This window comes from Portunus trituberculatus, chromosome 20, assembly GCF_017591435.1.
Source record: "Portunus trituberculatus isolate SZX2019 chromosome 20, ASM1759143v1, whole genome shotgun sequence".
Classification (NCBI taxonomy): Eukaryota; Metazoa; Arthropoda; class Malacostraca; order Decapoda; family Portunidae; genus Portunus; species Portunus trituberculatus.
Window position 1 is genome coordinate 14,236,790 of NC_059274.1, and position 20,000 is coordinate 14,256,789.

General features: G+C 41.2%; 2 protein-coding genes and 1 long non-coding RNA gene across 11 annotated transcripts in view; 2 read left to right on the forward strand and 1 right to left on the reverse strand.

Moving 5' to 3' along the window:
• Positions 1 to 7,145: 7,145 nt before the first annotated feature.
• Positions 7,146 to 12,132, forward strand: LOC123506475. Its single transcript, XM_045258588.1, has 3 exons — positions 7,146 to 7,165; positions 7,367 to 7,691; positions 12,005 to 12,132. The coding sequence occupies exons 2-3, from the start codon at positions 7,393 to 7,395 to the stop codon at positions 12,093 to 12,095; spliced, it is 390 nt and encodes a 129-aa protein (XP_045114523.1). The 5' UTR covers positions 7,146 to 7,165; positions 7,367 to 7,392; the 3' UTR covers positions 12,096 to 12,132.
• A 1,878-nt stretch (positions 12,133 to 14,010) lies between these two features.
• The window catches only part of LOC123506476, a 29,845-nt gene continuing 23,855 nt past the window's right edge, over positions 14,011 to 20,000 (reverse strand). For 3 of the 6 annotated variants that reach the window (XR_006675442.1, XR_006675444.1, XR_006675445.1), the window contains one exon: positions 14,015 to 14,681. This is a non-coding gene — a long non-coding RNA (uncharacterized LOC123506476). Of the gene's footprint in view, positions 14,682 to 20,000 lie in introns of all 6 variants that reach the window. The other 3 variants (XR_006675441.1, XR_006675440.1, XR_006675439.1) reach the window with 3 other exon arrangements.
• LOC123506473 (glycoprotein-N-acetylgalactosamine 3-beta-galactosyltransferase 1-like) overlaps positions 16,067 to 20,000 on the forward strand; it is a 20,660-nt gene continuing 16,726 nt past the window's right edge. For 2 of the 4 annotated variants that reach the window (XM_045258587.1, XM_045258586.1), the window contains exons 1-3: positions 16,067 to 16,419; positions 19,035 to 19,142; positions 19,975 to 20,000. The exon at positions 19,975 to 20,000 is cut by the window's right edge and continues 69 nt beyond it. In XM_045258587.1, coding sequence (XP_045114522.1) covers positions 19,997 to 20,000 — 4 coding nt within the window. In that variant the 5' untranslated portion in view covers positions 16,067 to 16,419; positions 19,035 to 19,142; positions 19,975 to 19,996. Of the gene's footprint in view, positions 16,420 to 16,844; positions 17,207 to 19,034; positions 19,143 to 19,974 lie in introns of those variants that run through there. The other 2 variants (XM_045258584.1, XM_045258585.1) reach the window with 2 other exon arrangements.

Genomic DNA, 20,000 nt, shown 5'->3' on the forward strand with positions numbered 1-20,000 from the left:
TCTCGACCTGCTCATCTCTTAAGAAGCGTTTCTGAATATGGCGCATATACTTAAGATGACCCCAGATATAAGCATATAAAACATCCACTGAAAGAGATGGACAAGGAGAAGAAGGTAACAATAAGCACACCTCTTTATCCTATTGACCTGTTCATCTACACTTCGCTTGCCTATATCCTTGAAATGGTATGAGCGTTAACAGATATAAATGTTCGCAACGCACTAACTCCCTAACCATTATGAGCTGCGTCACTCCTAATAGTCAGTGGCGGTCAGCATAAAACAAGGAGTAGGGAGCGGAGGTGAGAGGGAGAAGGTAAAGGTGAAGGGAGTGGGGAGATTAATGGTGTTTAGGGAAGGGAAAGTCACTGAGGCTTGACCAAAGTGCTTGTTGTTATTTTGTTTATATGAGTACGTGGTGTGTGGTTAGTGTGTTCTAAAGAGCAACGCACTGGACGCTCGCTTCTCACACGTTTTAAGGGAAGTTTGAGTACGTGGTATGTGGCTTGTGTGTTCCAAAGAGCAACGCACTGGACGCTTCCCACATGATTTAAGGGAAGTTTGATTAAGAATATGGTTTATTGTTCAACGTTGAGGAGTTAGTCTGTACCTACACTTCTAATGAAACTAAATGTGAAATGAGATTATTCAGTTTGCGAATTGCTTTTACGATTCTAGTGGAGCAAGACAAAATAAATAGAAAGATGAATTAATTAATGTGAATAGTTTGAAGCTCTGATGTCAATTTAACGACCGTCTGACGTTCATTGCATTAATTTGCTCTACACAGGTTTTCTGAACGTAAGTAAAAGTAAAACTGCGAATAGAACAAACACTGAGTGGTGTATTCGTGGATATACTCAAATTTGTACCAGACAATTTAGCTTTCTATCTTATTGTTGTTGATTAATGTATTGTGCCCTTGGCGTCACACAAATTATGGGGATTTATCTCTGAATGTTAAAAGGGGAAGCCATACCGGTGGAAAGAGCGAGACTGATTATTCACTCGTTTTTTCCACTTACCACTATGAGGAGAAACCAAAGCAGTGAAAAGAGTGAAAGACTGCAGCAATGATAACCATAATTCAAGAAAAAGATGCCTCGATTCTTACTCACTTCATAATATATTCTTACCTTCATGAAAATTAGCAGTTAACTGGAAAAATACCCCACAGATGGCAGTGCTTGCATGTTGGTGTAGAAAAAGTTGACACCAGATGGCATTGTAGTCCCTAATTAGCTCGAATCTTTGCCCTGCAGTCAGACGGAGGCGTGGAGAATGCGTAGTAATTGTATGTGATTCCCCCTAAGTCCCTCGGGTTATCTTCTAAATCGGCTGCCGTCCCGTGGTGCGAAGAATGTTGGCCTTATTAGCAACTGTACACAAGCAGCCACACCCTGCCACACGCCGCCCTTTCATTAGTGTCTCCAAACTTGCATCTCATTCTTACTTCGGACGGTGCTAAATGTGGTTACCGTCTCCGCTATCACCCACTCTTTCACTCTCTATCAGTTACCATTGTGCACCTTTTCTCTGCAGCCCCGCACCTGTAATAGCTTGGTTACTATTGAATTACGATCAGCGGAACAGGTCATTAATGGAACGAGCGAATAGTGAGGCATCAGGAGCCGCGCGGACTGACCATCTATATATCTGTATTAAGAAAGATTAACGACCTGTCAGCCCCGAAGATTAGTAGCCAGCCCGCACACCATCTGACGGGGAGGTCGTGTCTTCCAGCGCAGCCTCCCGCGACAAGGTATTGGAATCATATACTGTCGCCTCCATACATCGCTGGAAATACAGGTAGTCAGCACAAGGCGATCTTAACGAAGCGAACGAATTAATGAACGAGCGTGAATGGACACATAACATTTACCATCACTTATCGTTCATGTCTTTACCTGAACTTAACTTAAACATGAATACCTACATAATATTTATCATCGCTACTCGTTTATCCGTTATTTAGCTCCATCAAGTTGAGGCCAAGTCTGATTAGAAGAAGGAAAACACACCTCTGCTAATCCTGAACAGCCAGGTAATAGTCACCATCATCATCCATCCATCATGACATAATAAGCGAGATGCATTCAAGAGCAAGCATTTATTTCTTTTCCTGACTTTATCGAATCGAGATCGTGGTTGATTAGGAAGGCGGTAAAGAAAACATGCTTCTGGTGATCCTGTATACGTTGAGAAGTCTCGCCATCATCATTAGTTCATGACATAAATTACAGCGACGTATACAAGAGCAAGCATTTATTTCTTTTCCTAACTCTCTATCGAATCAAGATCGTGGTTGATTAGGAAGGCTTCTGCTAATCTTGTATACCTTGATAAGTCTCACCATCATCACTCGTTCATGACATAATAACCGACACGTATACAAGAGCAAGCATCTATTTCTTTTTCCAACTCTATCGAATCAGGATCGTGATTGATTAAGAAGGCGGTAAAGAAAACATGCTTCTGCTAATCCTGTATACCTTGATAATTACCATCATTCTCTCGTTCATGGCATAAATTACAGCGACGTGTACAGAAGCAAGCATCTATTTCTTTTTCTAACTCATTATCGAATCAAGATCGTGGTTGATTAGGAAGGCGGTAAAGGAAACATGCTGCTGCTAATCCGGTATACCTTGATAAGTCTCACCATCATCGCTCGTTCATTCCATAACCTAAACATAGACCAGACTCCTTAACTCTATGAAGTCGAGGTCGTGGATGGTTAGGGAGGTGATGGTAAAGAAAACATGCCTCTAGCAATCCTGACGTGCCTCGCCTCTCGTGTATTCGAAGTAGCAGAAGGTCAGCCAGCCTCGCATGTTACGGACGGGTCACACCTCCTGGTCCTAATGGCGTTAATTGCGTTCTCCTGTCATGCTGGCGATTAGCGTTATCAGCGAGAGCCACGAGAAGGTATTGCCAGTGAATTATAGGTAAGGGAAGGTATAGGAGGGGAGGGAAGTGTGCGAAGGGAAGTAATAGGTTTTAATATACGTTAAGTAAGAGATAGAATTAGTGAGTCTGCGTGAAGTGTAGAGAGAAGCATTGTTAGAGAGGACAACTAGGCAGAGGAAATAGAGGGAAGTTTAGAAGGGGATTATAGTAACAAAGTGTATATTGTAGTAAGAGATAGTAAGTAAGGGAGAGTTAGTGAAGTGTAGCAAGAGAAAGAGTAAGAGAAAAGTACCGAAGAAATAATACAGAGAGGTTTTGTTGACATTTAATGATAGTGACAAAAAGTAATATTTGATAAGAGAGTCAGAAAGTACACTACATCATCTCTCATCTTCTTCCTCTTCCCCTTCCTATGTGCGAAGTGATGACATAGGGAATGAATCAAGGACTAAGGAAGGGAAGGGTGATGAGGGTGAAGAGGGTGATGAGGCATGACAGGCTCCGCGGCACGTCACAAGAAAACATTGACCAGCCAACCAGCCAGTGTAGAGTTCCCTTTCGCTGATATCCTCTTCCGACTCATATGCTAACCCTCACACACACACACACACACACTCTCTCTCTCTCTCTCTCTCATGCACGTTTACATCAGTCTTGTTATGTTTGACGCGACTCATTCACAATACGAGATTAGACAAGACAATTATTTGGTGAAAATTTTAGATTACATGAATAAGATACGAACGAATCCTTCCACACGCACTTCACACATCCTGGTGAACTAATCTGGAAATGAGAGGGAGATATTTACCTTGATTTCCTCACTTCTTCGCATTAAGGCACGTATTCTACACATCATTCCCTCATCAGTACAATTTCCCAAGATCACAAAGACTAGTTGGGTTGTTATGTGTGTTTTTTTCTTTTTACTTCAGTCGGTACCTAAGTCTTATTAAACTATCACTAGTCATAAAACATCCTTGAAATTTTACTAACCTCTTTGGTACTGGGACACATTTCTGCCATGAGGTTTGTGTACGATTAGACCATTTTATTGACATTAGGAAGGGTGTATGGAGTTCACAAAAATCAATAGACACAGTCTTCACTCTTTTAATCCACCCATATAAGTTTCTAAAGCTGTATAAAATCACCAAATAGTAAGCAGAATAAATATGAAAACGCGTGATGGTACTGAAGAAGTTAACCAATACTACAATCAACATATGCTGAAATATTTATAAATACGAGTACAAGGATACGAGGAACAGCTGATGTCACCTTATCCTAGTTTGAGGTAACGGCGTAATATACAAGCTGAGGCGTGGGGTGTAGCCGTCACTAGCAAGGTGATGGGAAAGTAAACTCGTCAGTAATAACAGCACATCATGGCCTTGGTTGTTGCTTCTCCGTGCTTGATGCTGCGATGAGAATACCTGATGATGTGTTGCTTTTGGAAACGACTCCTCACTACATTGGTCTTCAGCATCGTGTGTTAGTGTATTGTGCTTTGCAAGATGTTTTTGTTTTTAATAATGGTGTTATTTTTTTTATCTCAGGTGACTAGTCAAGGAGATCAACCAGAGAAAATAAACCTGTTCAATTTGCCTATTAGAAATTTAAAGTGTAAGGAAAATTGGGCAGCCGTGGTACAGTGGAACCATGCGTGCTTTGGGGTCCGACGGGTCTCCAAGCGCACGGGTTCGAATTCTGTCCACGGTCTGAGTTTAGGTTGGGCATCCTCATTCGGGGCAACGGTTACCTAGCGGGTGGGCTTTGAGATAGGAGGTACCCCAAAAAGTATCCCCTTTAGCCTATAAATTCCCGTGAAAAACCCACATGGTATAAATAAATAAATAAGAACAAGGAAGGAAGAGAAGAAAGTGAGTGTAGTTCCGGAAGTGTTATGAAGCTTCGAATTTGAAACCATCGAACTCACTAGCAAGGAGGTGTGTCTGTCTGTTTCTCTGTGAAAAGAAAACAAGACACAAAAACCTCATCAGAATTTTTAGATCGATAATGAATGCAGTTACTTATTTTTTTCGTGTAGTTAGCAGACAACCTAACAACATTGGGAAGTTAGCAGCCCTCCGTTAGATGTCTCTCGTATGTAGTCAGCTCACACGTGTTGTTAGCGGAGAGATGCTGATTATAGTAGTAACCTTGACGGAACCCTAATAATGAAGTACTTGATGCTGAAGTAGGAAGTGCTCTCTCTCTCTCTCTCTCTCTCTCTCTCTCTCTCTCTCTCTCTCTCTCTCTCTCTCTCTCTCTCTCTCTCTCTCTCATACACACAAACTACACTTGATGATCACTACTTAAGCTTCTCAACTCCGTAATAAGGATGCACATGATTCATACCTTTTTCTCTTGAACTCCCTACATGCTTCTGTATTTCCAACTTCCAATTGCATCACTTCATTTAAGAGGAAGCTTTCAAGACATTTATCCATTTTTAGCCAAATCTTTTAGGAGCTACAACAGGACTGGCAACTAGGTGAATCTTTTCTTAATTTAATTCTTTCCTTGGTCAGCTTTCTCCTCTCGCGTAAAGAAAATATTGAAACCTGAAGTGAGAAATTATTATCTCTTGATATCTGACAAGTGATTGATCGAGTTTTTTTTTTATGCCTTGAAAAAGTTGTATTACTCTACTAATTGATCTTTATTCCTTGTTTTTTGTTCCTTGTTATGTTTATTATACTAAACACTTAGGTACATACTTGGTTGACTTATCATTTGCATCGGTTCTCTATTACAGTTCTATGAAAGAATTGGAGCAAAATAAGATACGGGAATGACCTAACGAGAGGCAGTGTGAGGTGGGAGGGGAAGGTGAGGGGCTGGGTGCGGCGGGCGGGCGGGCGGTCACAGGACGCCGGTTAGTCTTTCGGCAGAGGTCTTTGAGGTAAGGTGTTTCTCTCGCTGTTTTTTTTTCTCTCTCTCTCTCTCTCTCTCTCTCTCTCTCTCTCTCTCTCTCTCTCTCTCTCTCTCTCTCTCTCTCTCTCTCTCTCTCTCTCTCTCTCTCTCTCTCTCTCTCTCTCTCTCTCTCTCTCTCTCTCTCTCTCTCTCTCTCTCTCTCTCTCTCTCTCTCTCTCTCTCTCTCTCTCTCTCTCTCTCTCTCTCTCTCTCTCTCTCTCTCTCTCTCTCTCTCTCTCTCTCTCTCTCTCTCTCTCTCTCTCTCTCTCTCTCTCTCTCTCTCTCTCTCTCTCTCTCTCTCTCTCTCTCTCTCTCTCTCTCTCTCTCTCTCTCTCTCTCTCTCTCTCTCTCTCTCTCTCTCTCTCTCTCTCTCTCTCTCTCTCTCTCTCTCTCTCTCTCTCTCTCTCTCTCTCTCTCTCTCTCTCTGTTTCTCTGTTTCTCTGTTTCTCTGTTTCTCTGTTTCTCTGTTTCTCTGTTTCTCTGTTTCTCTGTTTCTCTGTTTCTCTGTTTCTGTCTTTGTCTGTTTCTCTGTGTCCCATGTTTCTGTCTTTGTCTGTTTTTCTGTGTCTGTTTCTCTGTGTGTCTGTTTCTCTGTGTGTGTGTTTCTCTGTGTGTCTGTTTCTCTGTGTGTCTGTTTCTCTCTGTCTGTTTCTCTCTGTCTGTTTCTCTCTGTCTGTTTCTCTCTGTCTGTTTCTCTGTTTCTGTCTGTTTCTCTCTGTGTCTGTTTCTCTGTCTGTTTCTCTCTCTGTGTCTGTGTCTGTTTTTCTGTGTCTGTTTCTGTCTCTGTTTCTGTCTGTTTCTGTCTCTGTCTGTTTCTCTCTTGTTTCTCTGTGTCTATTTCTCTGTCTGTTTGTGTCTGTTTCTGTGTGTGTGTTTCTCTGTGTGTCTGTTTCTCTGTCTGTTTCTCTGTGTCCGTTTCTCTATGTGTCTGTTTCTGTGTGTCTGTTTCTCTGTGTCTGTTTCTCTGCGTGTCTGTTTCTCTGTGTGTCTGTTTCTGTGTGTCTGTTTCTCTATGTGTCTGTTTCTCTGTGTCTTTCTCTGTCTGTCTGTTTCTCTGTCTGTCTGTTTCTCTGTCTGTCTGTCTGTCTGTCTGTCTGTCTCTGTCTGTCTGTCTGTCTGTCTGTCTGTCTGTCTCTCTCTCTCTCTCTCTCTCTCTCTCTCTCTCTCTCTCTCTCTCTCTCTCTCTCTCTCTCTCTCTCTCTCTCTCTCTCTCTCTCTCTCTCTTTTCCCACACAATTCAGTTGAGTTGGATAGAATTGTGTGATAATATTGATAACGAGTACTGTGGGCAGATGTCAGGTTTCAGCAAGGCTTCGAAGTTTCGACCATACTATCGGTAAATGTCAGAATATGAACATTTTTCATGTGATCCGCTTGACTAAGTTAGCGAAGGGGAAGGAAATGTTGAAGAAAGATATTTAATGAATATTGGAAGATAAGGAACGAGGTGATGTAATGGCTGTTAAGGCGACAGTGTTAGAACAAGTACATTTTTTTCGAGATGAATATAGTGAAGATTTAGTTTGAATGTTTGCAGGTGGATGTGCGCCATTAGGTTTTGAGATGGAATCAAAAGACGAGACAGCAGTTAAAAGGGAAGGCATTGCAGAACCTCAAATCCACAACACACAAGAGCGGCTGACCATACTATGGGTAACTAAAGCCAAGAGAACAGATGTATGGTGCGATTCACCGTTGAAGACCTCGGCATCTTGTGGTCCTGATGCTGTCACTGCTGCTGCTGCTATAGACGGAAGGAGAACCCAGCTGATGCCGCTTGGCGTATATATGGAAGGAGTGGAGATTGAAGAGCGAAGCTTAACTCGAGCACTGGTGAGAGGAGAGGACTCGTCTGGTAACAGGTGAGCTGGTTTGTGTGTACAGATAGTTTGGTCTTGTAGCTGCAAGGATAATGTTTGAAGGATTCAGTCTTGTATGAGAATACAAGGGACGGGGTAATGGAACGCTGTAGTCGAGTGACCTTAGCAGCGCAAACAATTACTAGTTACCTATGGCAAGATAATGCGTTGGTGCATAAAGCCCATTGGTATAGTTAACTACTCGTATCAAAAGCCTTATGACATAGACTTGTTACATAACGTTATAATGACTAATGCGGTGGCAATATTAAAGAAAAAAAGTAGTGAAACCAGAATAACTGCACTTTCGGTGTTGACTGTACACCTCCGTGCTGTTACCACCACAATCCCGGGGTGACCTAACCTGACCATGAGCACCACGGACTACTTGGGACTCGCGTGTTAAGGAGAGTCTTGGTCGCGCCACATGGCCTATTAGCGTTGCTAAGTGTAGCGTCATTCTTCCATCTCCCAAATAAAAGAAACATTCAATAAACCATAGTCATGTGTGAAATACTAGTTTTAGATAAAGCAAAGGATGAAGTCTTGAGCGAGAGTCATGTAGGTGCTCAGTGTAGAGGTGACATCAATGCAAAGTGTAGCCAAAGCACAAATAACAATGTTTGATGATTAGATTCAGGAAGTAATAAAATCAAAATCACTAAAGAATGCCAAACCACACCATCGGAAAATGCTAGACTAGTGACATATTCCTGTGATCCGCTTGTGTAAGTTACCGAAGGGGAAGGCAGTGTAGATGTTTAATGAATATTTGAAGGGAAGGTACGATGAATATTGGAAGGGAAGGTATGGAGTGATGTAATGGTTAAGAGGACAGTAAAGGAAGAACAAGTAATTATCTTTTTTTATACTTTACGTGGAGATGAGTATAGTGAAGATTTAGTTTGAATGCTGTTTGCAGGTGGATGTCCGCAATTAAGTTTTCAGGAGAGGGGAATTTCAAAGTGCACTTAATTGAAACATGTGGAGCGGCAGTAGAAGGTGCGCTGTATAGTATGTGATAGATTGTCGGGTTAGGGAGAAGTGATAGAAGTTCGGGTGAGCGAGAAGGAAAGACGAGGAAGATGATGATGACGACGAGGCTAGCAATCGCTTCCCTGGTAACTAAACATTCCCATGCGCCACGTCACATATCCAACAATTCCATGCTTTTATAAGATAAGCGAGCGTGACATCTGCATCATTCTCTTGCATTGTATTCGGACTTGTAGCCACTAATCAGACAATACCTTGGTCTCCGCTGGGGTGAATTAACCTACCAACTTTCCCGATGTCAGACAGCATCAGAATGAGTCGGTCAATTACAACAATCACAGTTCATTGGGGTAATCTTTGTACCTATTAAGTCTCTTTGTACATTAGCTTCAGCACTTTACCGCTGTGCCATATCCTTCAGGACGTGACCAACTATGGAATTCCAGCTCCTGTTTTTCGTAGCTCTGAGGAACTGCCCGCACGTCATGTTCCCAGGCGCCACCTCTACTATAATCTATCCAAGTATTTCACTCTTGATCTTCCTCTTCTTCCCTGCACTACTCCTGCCATCTAATTCTTCAGCCACTTACTTATGATAATGCCGAATCCTTAACTGTCTAACTCTCCGCTCTCATCAATTCTCTCTCTAATTCGTTTGTCTTGCTTTCCATGAGCCGCATTTCCATCGCCTCGAGTTTCGTCCTTATCACATTTAATATACTCCAGCTTTCTTTAGCACACAGTATGCATAATGTATTTACCATTTAGGCGGGAATGGTGTTGCTCAAAATTCAGTGCACGAAAGGTGTGTTCAAATCGTTTCTTCTGAGTTCATGTATTATATTTTTCTTCTGGTATAAACGTGAAGGATTGAAGTAGAAGGAAAGTTCAGTATTAGTTAATGATAATATTCTTGAGCTAACTGGATGATCGTAACAGTAATAAGTTTTCCGCATTAGTAGTAATTTATCATAATAGTCATATATGTATAGGAGGATGTGAACTAACTAGACCAAAAGTGACGGTGTGGGAAATGTATGTTCAACCTTGAGTTTATCACCGCGTTGGAGTGCTGGGATAATGTCTGATAGTGTGAGTGTATGCATCCGTGCACAGTGACAGTGGGAAGTATTCTCATTCTACATTGATGATGATAGGGAAATAACTTGTAAGTCGGCAATAATAGGTATAGTGTTTTCGAAGCTGCTGCACATATTACTAACTTTTACTTTGAATTACTAGCACAGGCTTATCAAGTTTGTGCAGGAAATACTCTGCTACGTATATTCAAACGGGTAAAGACAGGATTATCGCTGCATTTTTTTTTATTTTTACGTATCCATGTACATAAGAACATGACAGAATAAGGGAAGCTGCAGTAACTCTTCAGTCCTACACGTGGCAGTCCCTGTACGAAACATGCCTACTCATTTCCGCCAATCATACCCATCCATACATGTCTTGTCTTTTAAAGCTTCCTATTGACTTAGTAGTAACCTGATTACTTGAAAGCTTCCTATTGACTTGGCACTAACTTGGTTACTGAAAGCTTCCTATTGACTTAACACTAACCTGAGCTTCATATCGACTTAGCACTCACCTTATTAGTGAAAACTTCCTATTAATAGCACCAACCTGATTACTGAAAGCTTCCTATTGACTTAGCACTAATCTGATTATTGAAAGCTTCATATCGACTTAGCACTCACCTTATTACTGAAAACTTCCTATTGATAGCACCAACCTGATTACTGAAAGCTTCCTATTGACTTAGCACTAACCTGGTTACTGAAAGCTTCCTGTTGACTTAGCACTAACTTGGTTACTTGAAGCTTTCTATTAACTTAGCACTAACCTGATTACTGAGTCCGCTTCATTCATCCACCACTATTTGAGAACCAGTTCCTTCCCATCTCTTAACCTAAATTTCTTCAAGTTTATAACCAGACTTTCTTGTTCTATCCTGGTTACTGATCCTTATAATTGTATTTGTCTCTTGCTATAAGCCCTTTATCACTTGAACACTTCTATCAGGTCCCCTCCGTTTCTCTAAGGAATGCAAATTAATCTCTTTAATCTCTCTTCGTAAGGAACATTCTTTCTCTACCCTGTACCTTTTTAGTCATTTTCATTTACAGTGGTTCTAATAGACCTATACATCCTTCTTATAATATCGGGACCAGAACTGCACAGCTTAATCTAGATGGTCTGATAGCTCCAAATGTACTTTAATATTACTTTGGAGGTTTTGCTTTTAACGCTCTTAAACTCCTGAAAATTAATCCTAGTATCCTATTTGCTCTATTCCGTGCATCCTAACTTTTCTCAGGAATCTCTGATGGAGTACTTTTTTACAACTATCTTCATTATCTGCCTCCTCGTAAATTTTATTGTAGGAACTTCATGAAGCTATGCTGCGACGGATTTACCTAGTTGTGCTTGTATAAATACTCCCTAATGTTCCTCGTTGTTAGTGACTTTAATTTTTAAACTGACAGGCCTATAATTAGAGGTTAAGAGATGAAAGATAGTATTGCACTGTCTTGCCTCACATTACCAGCAGCTCACTAACAACCGCTTTGCATTCCTTAAGTACTTTGGCATATATTTATTTCGTCTGAGCTCCTGTTTTCCACTATTCCTTATTTATGGAAATGTCAGCTTCTTATGGCCTAAAAACCTCTTCACTATTTGGCATTAACTTCATGTTTTCCAAGATGAAGACGATTGAATAAATAGTGTCCCAAGAACTAACCAGCTCAAAGTTCGTTCACACTGTAATAGCTTTTAAACTTAACGTACGGTCGGCGCCATATGTCCACACTTGCCACGCCTCATCTCAGTAACCAATGTGTGTTCTGTGCAAGGAATAGTAACCTCGGCAGGAATAGCAACATTACTTACACGTGGCCAGCAAGAGCACAGGTGTTGCGCTTCGTTATTTAATTACTATACTACCAGCTTCATATGCAAGTACTCGTATATGTTTATGACACGCAATGTAGATAATGAAGCAGCGTTAGGTCTGTAGATATTTAAATTTTTAATTTGGTGTTCTATTTTAGTGTGAAGGTGTCCATGTGCTTGTACAATTTTTACTTTTTTTATTTTTGTTGTTGTTGTGATGGTACTTACTATACAGGAGTTAGTGTGACTTATTACTAGTTGAAGGAGTAACACTTCAGTTTAGTTTTCTTTACAACGGTAACACTTCATTTATCGTCTTCTTACAACACAAACTCCACTAAATTCATCTGCTTTGTAGTAAGTACATCACAAATTTAAGGCGGAAGACACGCTAACACTTCTTCTTTCCTCAGGTGTTCCTCTCTGCTTCTGATGGTGGGTGAAACGGTCAGTGTTCAAGCACTCCTCGTAAAACAAGTGTCTGCTACACGTCCGGAGAGATGAAATTATTTCAAGTGTATGAAGAAGATGGAACAGAAAAGTGCGTAAAATTTGACACTGTAATAGCATTTTCTAAATATCAAGTTTAACGTACGGTCGGTGCCATATGACCACACTTGCCACGCCTCTGAAGTAACCAAAGTATGTACGAGTATGTTCTGTGCAAGGAATAGTTACCTCACCAGGAAGAACAACAGTATTTAAACATGTGGCCAGCAAAAGCACAGGTGTTGTTGCAACATGCAGGTGTTGGTAGTGTATAATATTGCTTCGTTATCTGATTACCACTCTATACGTATTAATGTTTGACATGCAACAGTGTAGATTAGTTCGCTATTTTTCCCATCATTCTATTTTAATGTAAGGAAACTTTTTTTTTCGAGGTAGTTTTTAATCATTGTAGCACCATCACACTAGACATTATTGGAGTTGCTGCAACATTTAGGAAGCCAGAGGAAAATAAATAACACTTCAGATTGGTTTTCCTTACAACGGTAACACTTCATTTATCGTTTTCTTACACCACAAACTCCACTAAATTTATTTGCTTTCTAGTACTGCCAAGTGTAAGGCGGACGGCACACTAATACCTTTCTCCTTCCCTCAGGTTTGGACAATTCGGTGCTTTCTCTGCTTCTGGTAGTGGGTGAAGAATGAAGTGAAACGGTCAGTATTCAAGCACTGAGGAGTAAAATAAGTGTCTGCTACACGACGTAAGTTGAAGAGCGTTAAAATGTTAGTGCATGAGTTAGTTGAAACATTAGGCCGCAATGTATGAAAGTGATAGCAGCAGCCTTCTCTTCCGAGCCAGGCACAGTGTATGGGGATGTAGATGCAAAGAGCAACAGGTGGTGCGAGTCCTGCAGTAAATTGTGCCATGGGAGACGACGAACATGTATTATATATATACATTTAACTAGTGTATGTGAAGTATGGTTAGATACAGAGGAATGTGATGATGCAGGTGGTGCTGAGGAAATTGGGGAATGTCAGAATGGAGTGTGGATGGTGGAGTAGTTAGGACTACGTGGAGCGACGGAGCTGTGAAGGAATTCCTGGAGAGTATGGCCTGCTAGATGTAGTAGGGATTAGTAGTAGTAGTAGTAGTAAAGAGAAATCTTATCTTGATATCTTATTATATACTAAATTAAAAGTCGATGTGTTTTTCATCCCTTACAGGAGCTGCCAATATATTAAGGGTCTACTCGCGAGATCCTGAGCCACCTGTAGCATCAACAAGAGAAAATGTAAAGAAAATCAACAACACTTAATGGGTTGATGCAGTAACAAGAGTAAAACGTTTTTCTGGCAGATCAGGCAGGATTCACGATCAGTGAGGCTGCTTTACACTGCTTACATGTTTGCTAGAGGAAAAACATGAGGCAAACAAAAAATGCACACATGCCGACCGGACCGTACGAAGGGATGCCATCCTCAAGGAAGGGAACGTTCAATTAAGCACACTGCTACACACCATTCGTCCGTATATGGTGGGAGAATTATATACTACACAACCCACACTGGTGGGGGTGGGTGGTGTAAACTCAGGGAGAGCAGGAGCTTCTTCGGAAAGAATTCTCTCGGAAGAAGCCCTATGGGCGAAACGTTAGAGAAGAAATAAAGTGCTCCTGCTCTCCCTGAGTTTCTTTACACCACCCATCCACCAATCTGTTGTTCTACTACATTATTCTTTACACCAACCAACCCACCAATCTGTTTTTCATTATTACAACCCCCACTGTCTTACAAGAAGAATGAATGAATGTCCCTAATCATACAAAATGTAATCTCAATATATGTACGAAATATATTATTAACAGGATCTGAAATAAAAAATTTTCAATTTTTTCACACGGGAGAAAGAACCTAATGAATTATCGTTAGTGTGATTGATGATGATTGTAAGAGTTAAAAATAAAACATCCTTACATATATATATATATATATTCTCTGCCTCCTATGTCCCTCCCCTTATCTGTGTCATCGTTACATTATTATTATTTTCCTCTACAAAATATATCTATTATATATATAGCCCATCCCATATCTTACCTATCTACAACTCCTTTTAGACTTTATACGTCTCTCCTCCTGGTACTACAACTTCATACGTAGCTGCTCCTTACCTATCTATCATCATCCACTCCTTTTACACCTTCCTTCCCTTTTTATCCTTCCTCATACGTAGCTCGTTCTAAACATTTCCTCGTGTTTATCCTATTTAGCACTCCCCTCCCTCCCCATCAATGCTTCTCTCAACATCCCTCACACATCCTCAAGCCTTTTCTCCTAACATGCCTCACATCAATGCTCCTCTCAACATCCCTCACATCCTCTTACTTTTCTATAACGTTCGTCACATCAGTGCTTCTCTCTCTCCTCTTTCCTTAGCCTTTTTCTTTCTATACAAACGCCTAAAGCCTTTAAGATACACGAGAGAAATTCCTGGACAAGCTGTGCCGTCGACATCCCACTCGGAGCCTGCACTCGTGTCCTCGGCAAACTTGTTAGATGATGGGTGGAAGTTCGAGATAGTGCAAGGTGTGTAAGGAGTGCGTGTTCGTCCCTTTCACGGAGTTGAGCGTGGACCTGCAAAATAAATCAAAGCATGAATGAAAATGGAGAAACTGGGTGATTTGTATAGAGGTGGTGTGTTGGTGGTCGTGTTCGTGTTGGTTTAGTCTCGACCTCGTCTGTGGGTGGGAAAAAAACAACACTGGTAGCATTTTCTCTGGTAACATTTTCTCGTATTCAGTGATTCAGTGTGCTAATTGAATATAATAAAAATTAAAAGATCACTATTTTTTTATTTCTTTTCACCAAATTACTACTGAAAAAGATTAACATTTATTTTACGAGAACTGTATGAATCATTGACATAATAAAGACTGCTACAAATAATATGCACTTTCACATGATTGATTGGTAGACCTGCGGCTTCAGGAACGCTTTAATAGTGAGGAGGCACTGGGTGAGGGGGAGAGGATGTTGGGGGATGTTTTTTTTACTTTTATTTACTTTTATCTATTCATAATTATTTTGAGGTGGGCGAGCAGAGAAGAAACCGAGAGAGAGAGAGAGAGAGAGAGAGAGAGAGAGAGAGAGAGAGAGAGAGAGAGAGAGAGAGAGAGAGAGAGAGAGAGAGAGAGAGAGAGAGAGGCTAAAGGAGGAAAAGTTGAAGGCGAGGAGGAGTGGGGGGAGACTTGTTGTGGATCGGTGTGGGAATAGAAGGGTGGAAATGTTTATTGAATCAGCAAATAAATCGTTTCATCATCAGGCAACAGGTGACTCGTCTTCGCCAAAGGTGAAGTTTAATACTGCGTGGTCTCATAAAATTACAAGTGGTGAAATAAAAACTACTACTTGCGGTGTCAGGTGTACCTGTAATTAAGGCAATTAGTGATATAACATAGCTCTATTTTCATTATTTAGTCTATTTTTCAATCACACAAAACTAGAACTATAAACAAGTCTTGGCTCTACCATTTAACAATCAGAGAAAGGAAATTTTGCCACATACATCGCCCACTCACTCCAATAGCTAGATACTGGTCAGATAACTAGCTTCTGCACGTTACGGCTTCTGAACTCATTAGCTCTCTTCTTTAACGGATATAGAAATGGAGAAAAAAGTGCTAAAAAAGAAACCTATGGTCACATATTGACACAGCTGGCATGTACATCTGTAGGATATCCTTTCTTCTTTTCACGTGGTGGTAGAGTCGTAAAGATGCCATATCCTCATCCCACCAACATATACAACCTAACATTAATTAACGAGACCAACATTTATGGCACCCACACGTCACTACTAGGGAGTAAATGAACAGCAGTAACCATTCAGCATTAACAGCACCAACTAAGCACCTCTAGTGCGGCATTGTGCCCTCCAGTGACACACATGTGTAGGCAAACACTCGCCATAGTGAGCAGCTCGCCATGACGTTACTCGAGAAGTGCCAGATGTACAGATAAGAGGCCAGAGCGAGAACCATTACCGCCACACGTCACCAGTGCTCATCGGTGTGTGTGGGAGTACAGCTGGGCGAGGCGGTCCGTCATCTATTTCACCTACATTTCCCTCACCAACACAACTTTAATTCAACGCGGAACTTACACTGTACAGTAACGCAGCAGTGCCACCATGACTGGTTTTTGTTCTCAGTGACAACGGAATGAGAACTTGATATTTTTTGAGCTAAAACAAACCACGCGTTGATAAGAGGACAGTGTTACCAGCGCGGGTGGTGTCCCTGTGTTGCACTGTACCTGCCCACCAAGCCACGCACAGCCAGGAGGATGGGGACTCTCAGTTACAGGATCGCGCGTAAGTACTCTTGTCATGTTTCACAGCCAGAGATAACTCAGTAACAGATAAATTTATTATTATTTTACTTATCTTCATACACTGAGATGGTTTTTCCCTCATCAGCGGGTGTAAGGGAACAGGTAAGTCCAGGTCACTGAGGTTTGTCTCCTTACATGAGAGTCTAAAGAGTCGGGTAACTTTAGTGTAGCGTTTCATGGCAACTAATAACACATCTGTGAATTATTGATCTGCAGTTTACAGTAACAAATCATGCCATACGAGTTATGTCCGTACACACCCGTGATGAAACACGAATCTGGAGGCTAAACTTGCGGATGTTTTTCTCTTTTCTCTTCATTGATGTCAACTCCCTTATTAAAGCTAATCTCTTATCACTCTGCCAGCACGCCAAAGATAAGAACAATGCCAACAGTACACCAACATATTCGTCCTTAACACATGTGGTGGAACAAATATTTATACCAGATATCTATGAAACACAGATCGATACTGCCATAGAGATTGCTGATACAGCAATCTCTAATGAGACCAGCACGCTCATTCATATTCAACCAAGAGGTTGTGTTAAATGTGGCAATTAGATAAACAACCAGTAGGAAGCAGGAAGAAGCGTGGTGTTTAAAGGCAATACAATGATGATGACAATGATAACTGATAACTGAGGACGAGGACGAGGACGAGGACGAGGAGGACGACGACGACGACGAAGCAGAATAGTACCATTTTGCTAACATTAAGTCATCACTGACTTGAGATTCTGAATTGCTACTTGCGTTGTTAGATGGTAAGTAGTTTAGTGACTTAGTTGGTTTAATGAGTTTGCTAAAATGTTACTTGCTATTATCTTAGCTGATTAGTTTGTAGTTAATTAGTTAGTGCCTAATTAGCTAGGTTAGTTAAATTAGCCACATTAGATAACTTAAGATAACTTGTTGGTTATAACACTCATTTGTAGGTCGGTTAAACGATCAAGCAGAAACATCACTTGGATATTATTTAGTCAGTTTCACTCCACCTCATGATAATCTTCCAGCGCTGACAAGTCCATGTTCATTTGTTAGACTGGTATGTACCACGTAATCCAGCGAGTCTCTCTTGGGCGAATGTACCTTATTTACTGTGTCCGTTTATCCACGTCAGGCATTCACTCACTCCCACTAGGTGACGTTTTGTGAATAGCCCAAATTGAGTCTTTTCACTCTAAGTGTAAAGAAAACAAATATTATTGACATTACTTATTTTCCTCAGGTTTTCGTATGAGGTTTATTCTGATTACGTGTATTAATGAAATGCCTGCAGTGAAAAAAGTGCCTTCCTGCAGCTTTACATGAGGGATAAAATTGCAACTCAAGACGAAAAACGGGTCGTTATTAAAGCTTACACGAAAAAGAGTCCTTGAAGCTTTGCACAAAATTAAGATATCGTAATATGAATCTTGTAGCTTTACAAGATGAAAAAAATAATCCTGCATATTCACACGCACGCACACACGGACACGTACGCACATACGGACAAACGCACGCACACACGCACGTATGATCAGCTTTGCTTAAGAAAAATAAAACTAACAAGCACGAGGAAGTCTAAATGCAGTTTTTATAAGAGAAAATATATCAATATTTTCTATAGAGGTGCACACAGTAGAATAAATAAAAAAGAAGAAATGATCAACAAGCTACTTTTGATGTTCCTGCCACGTCAGTTAACTGTTTGCTGTGGTGATGAAACTTGAACATACGAGGAGCTTTCAGTCACCTATTGGAACCACGCACACCTATACGCTGCTCACCTTCATTAAAAGGCTGCAGGTGTTATGGGAGCGATGCACTTTCCCTAAACTTCTTACACCCACTTACCTAATCCTTACCCACTACTCCAGCGAGACACACTCTTTTATAAGTAAACTAATATAAAAGCTGCATATTTCTTTAATGACTATCCTCTTTAATATTTTTACAGTCTATCTATGAGTAATAATGACTACTAAAGACATTCATAATAACAAAAGGTACTACAAAAGACGCCTTCTCGCATATTTCCTAGTACATAAAAACTGTCTACCTTACCAAGAAAGGACAAAGCATTCGTCTCGCTTAAAGGAAGCCAATGTATTGACACAACAAACCTCACGTGGCGATTATGTATCTGGCGGGGAATTGAAACGATATCTCTAGTGATCATCTTCCCGGCAACGCCTCCCTTCCCCGTCCCTCTCCCTTTCTCAGTATAGGTTCAGTGATATATACAACAGGTGTCCTCTGTATATTAATTACTGTAACTCAGATAGGTGTTTCACTCCATGTTACTATGAAGACTGATGAAAATACCTCTAATGCTTTGTAGCAAATGAGCAGGTACTACATATTCATAGAGGTTACAACGTTGAAATTCGAATAATTGCATACACACTGCAAGCACGGACGTGAGAAACCCTTCTTTTTCCTTCACGCATACAAAGTGATCATCAGTCGGTAGTATTTCCAATAGAATAATAATGAGCCTCATGCCTTTACACGAGCTTAGTGAAGAACCTTGTGAAAATCTGACACCAACATTATAAAATCACGCGAAATAAACTGACATTCTCCTATCTTCCCCCCCCCCCCTCTCAGCATCCTCTCTCAGACTTCCGCTGATAATGGCGGCGTCTATGCTGTTTGGGGCCTCGTAGCCTTCGTCACCATCTTGCCTCCCTCAGCCCAGTTCGCCAGCCGGTTCAGGTGAGTGGAGTGCCTGACATGAGCACTACACGTGGCAGGTTTCTCGACACTTTTTTTTTATTTATACCATGTGGGCTTTTCACGGGAATTTATGGGCTAAAGGGGGTACTTTCTTGGTTAATTTTGAACTGCTCTTTGAATTGTCTCTTGAACTTCATCAGTAGATTTTATTGCCCTTGCCAGAGACTTTTGTACACACGAATAAGGTTATTAGACTGTTTGAATCTTATCTTCTCCCATTTCCTCTTGTAGTACCATATTCATAGATTTTTTAACGTTTTATTTCTTCTTTACTACTCATTCATCCATTTTTCTAATAATTACTCATTACTTATTCTTTTGTGGACTTTTGTGCTCCGAAAAGTAAATATGGTGAGAATTTACTAGAGCTAAAGAAAAAAAGTTATATAATGGAAAGCACACGCGAACATGAACAACCATTAATCTCTTGTGACTCAGCTGTGCTGTCATCAAGATGCCAGATTATATATTTGCCCGCACACCTGTAACCTTACCCTCCCTTCCCCCCAGATATCACACACACCCACACACGCACACGTACACGCACATGCCCTCCCCCTTCCCTTCCCTTCCCTCTTCCTTTATCATTATCCTTCCCCTTCTCTCTTCCTCACCCCCTCGCCCTCCCCCATCCCCAGCCCCCTTTCCATCCCCTCCACCCAAACACACAACCTACCCTCGCCAACACACGGAATCCCACAGCTTCCTTGTCCCCTATCCCATACCCTACTGTGCCCTCCCCTCTCCGGCCCCACCCTCCTCGTATCACTTCCTGTAACACACCTACCCACTTTCTTCACCCAAACTGCAGAGAGCCACTGAGACACGAAGATATGG

Coding starts and splice junctions, on each gene's coding strand:
- LOC123506475 (XM_045258588.1), top strand. CDS start 7,393: ATGGAATCAAAAGACGAGACAGCAGTTAAAAGGGAAGGCATTGCAGAA. Junction 7,692..12,004: donor GAGGACTCGTCTGGTAACAG/GTGAGCTGGTTT, acceptor TTCTTTCCTCAG/GTGTTCCTCTCTGCTTCTGA.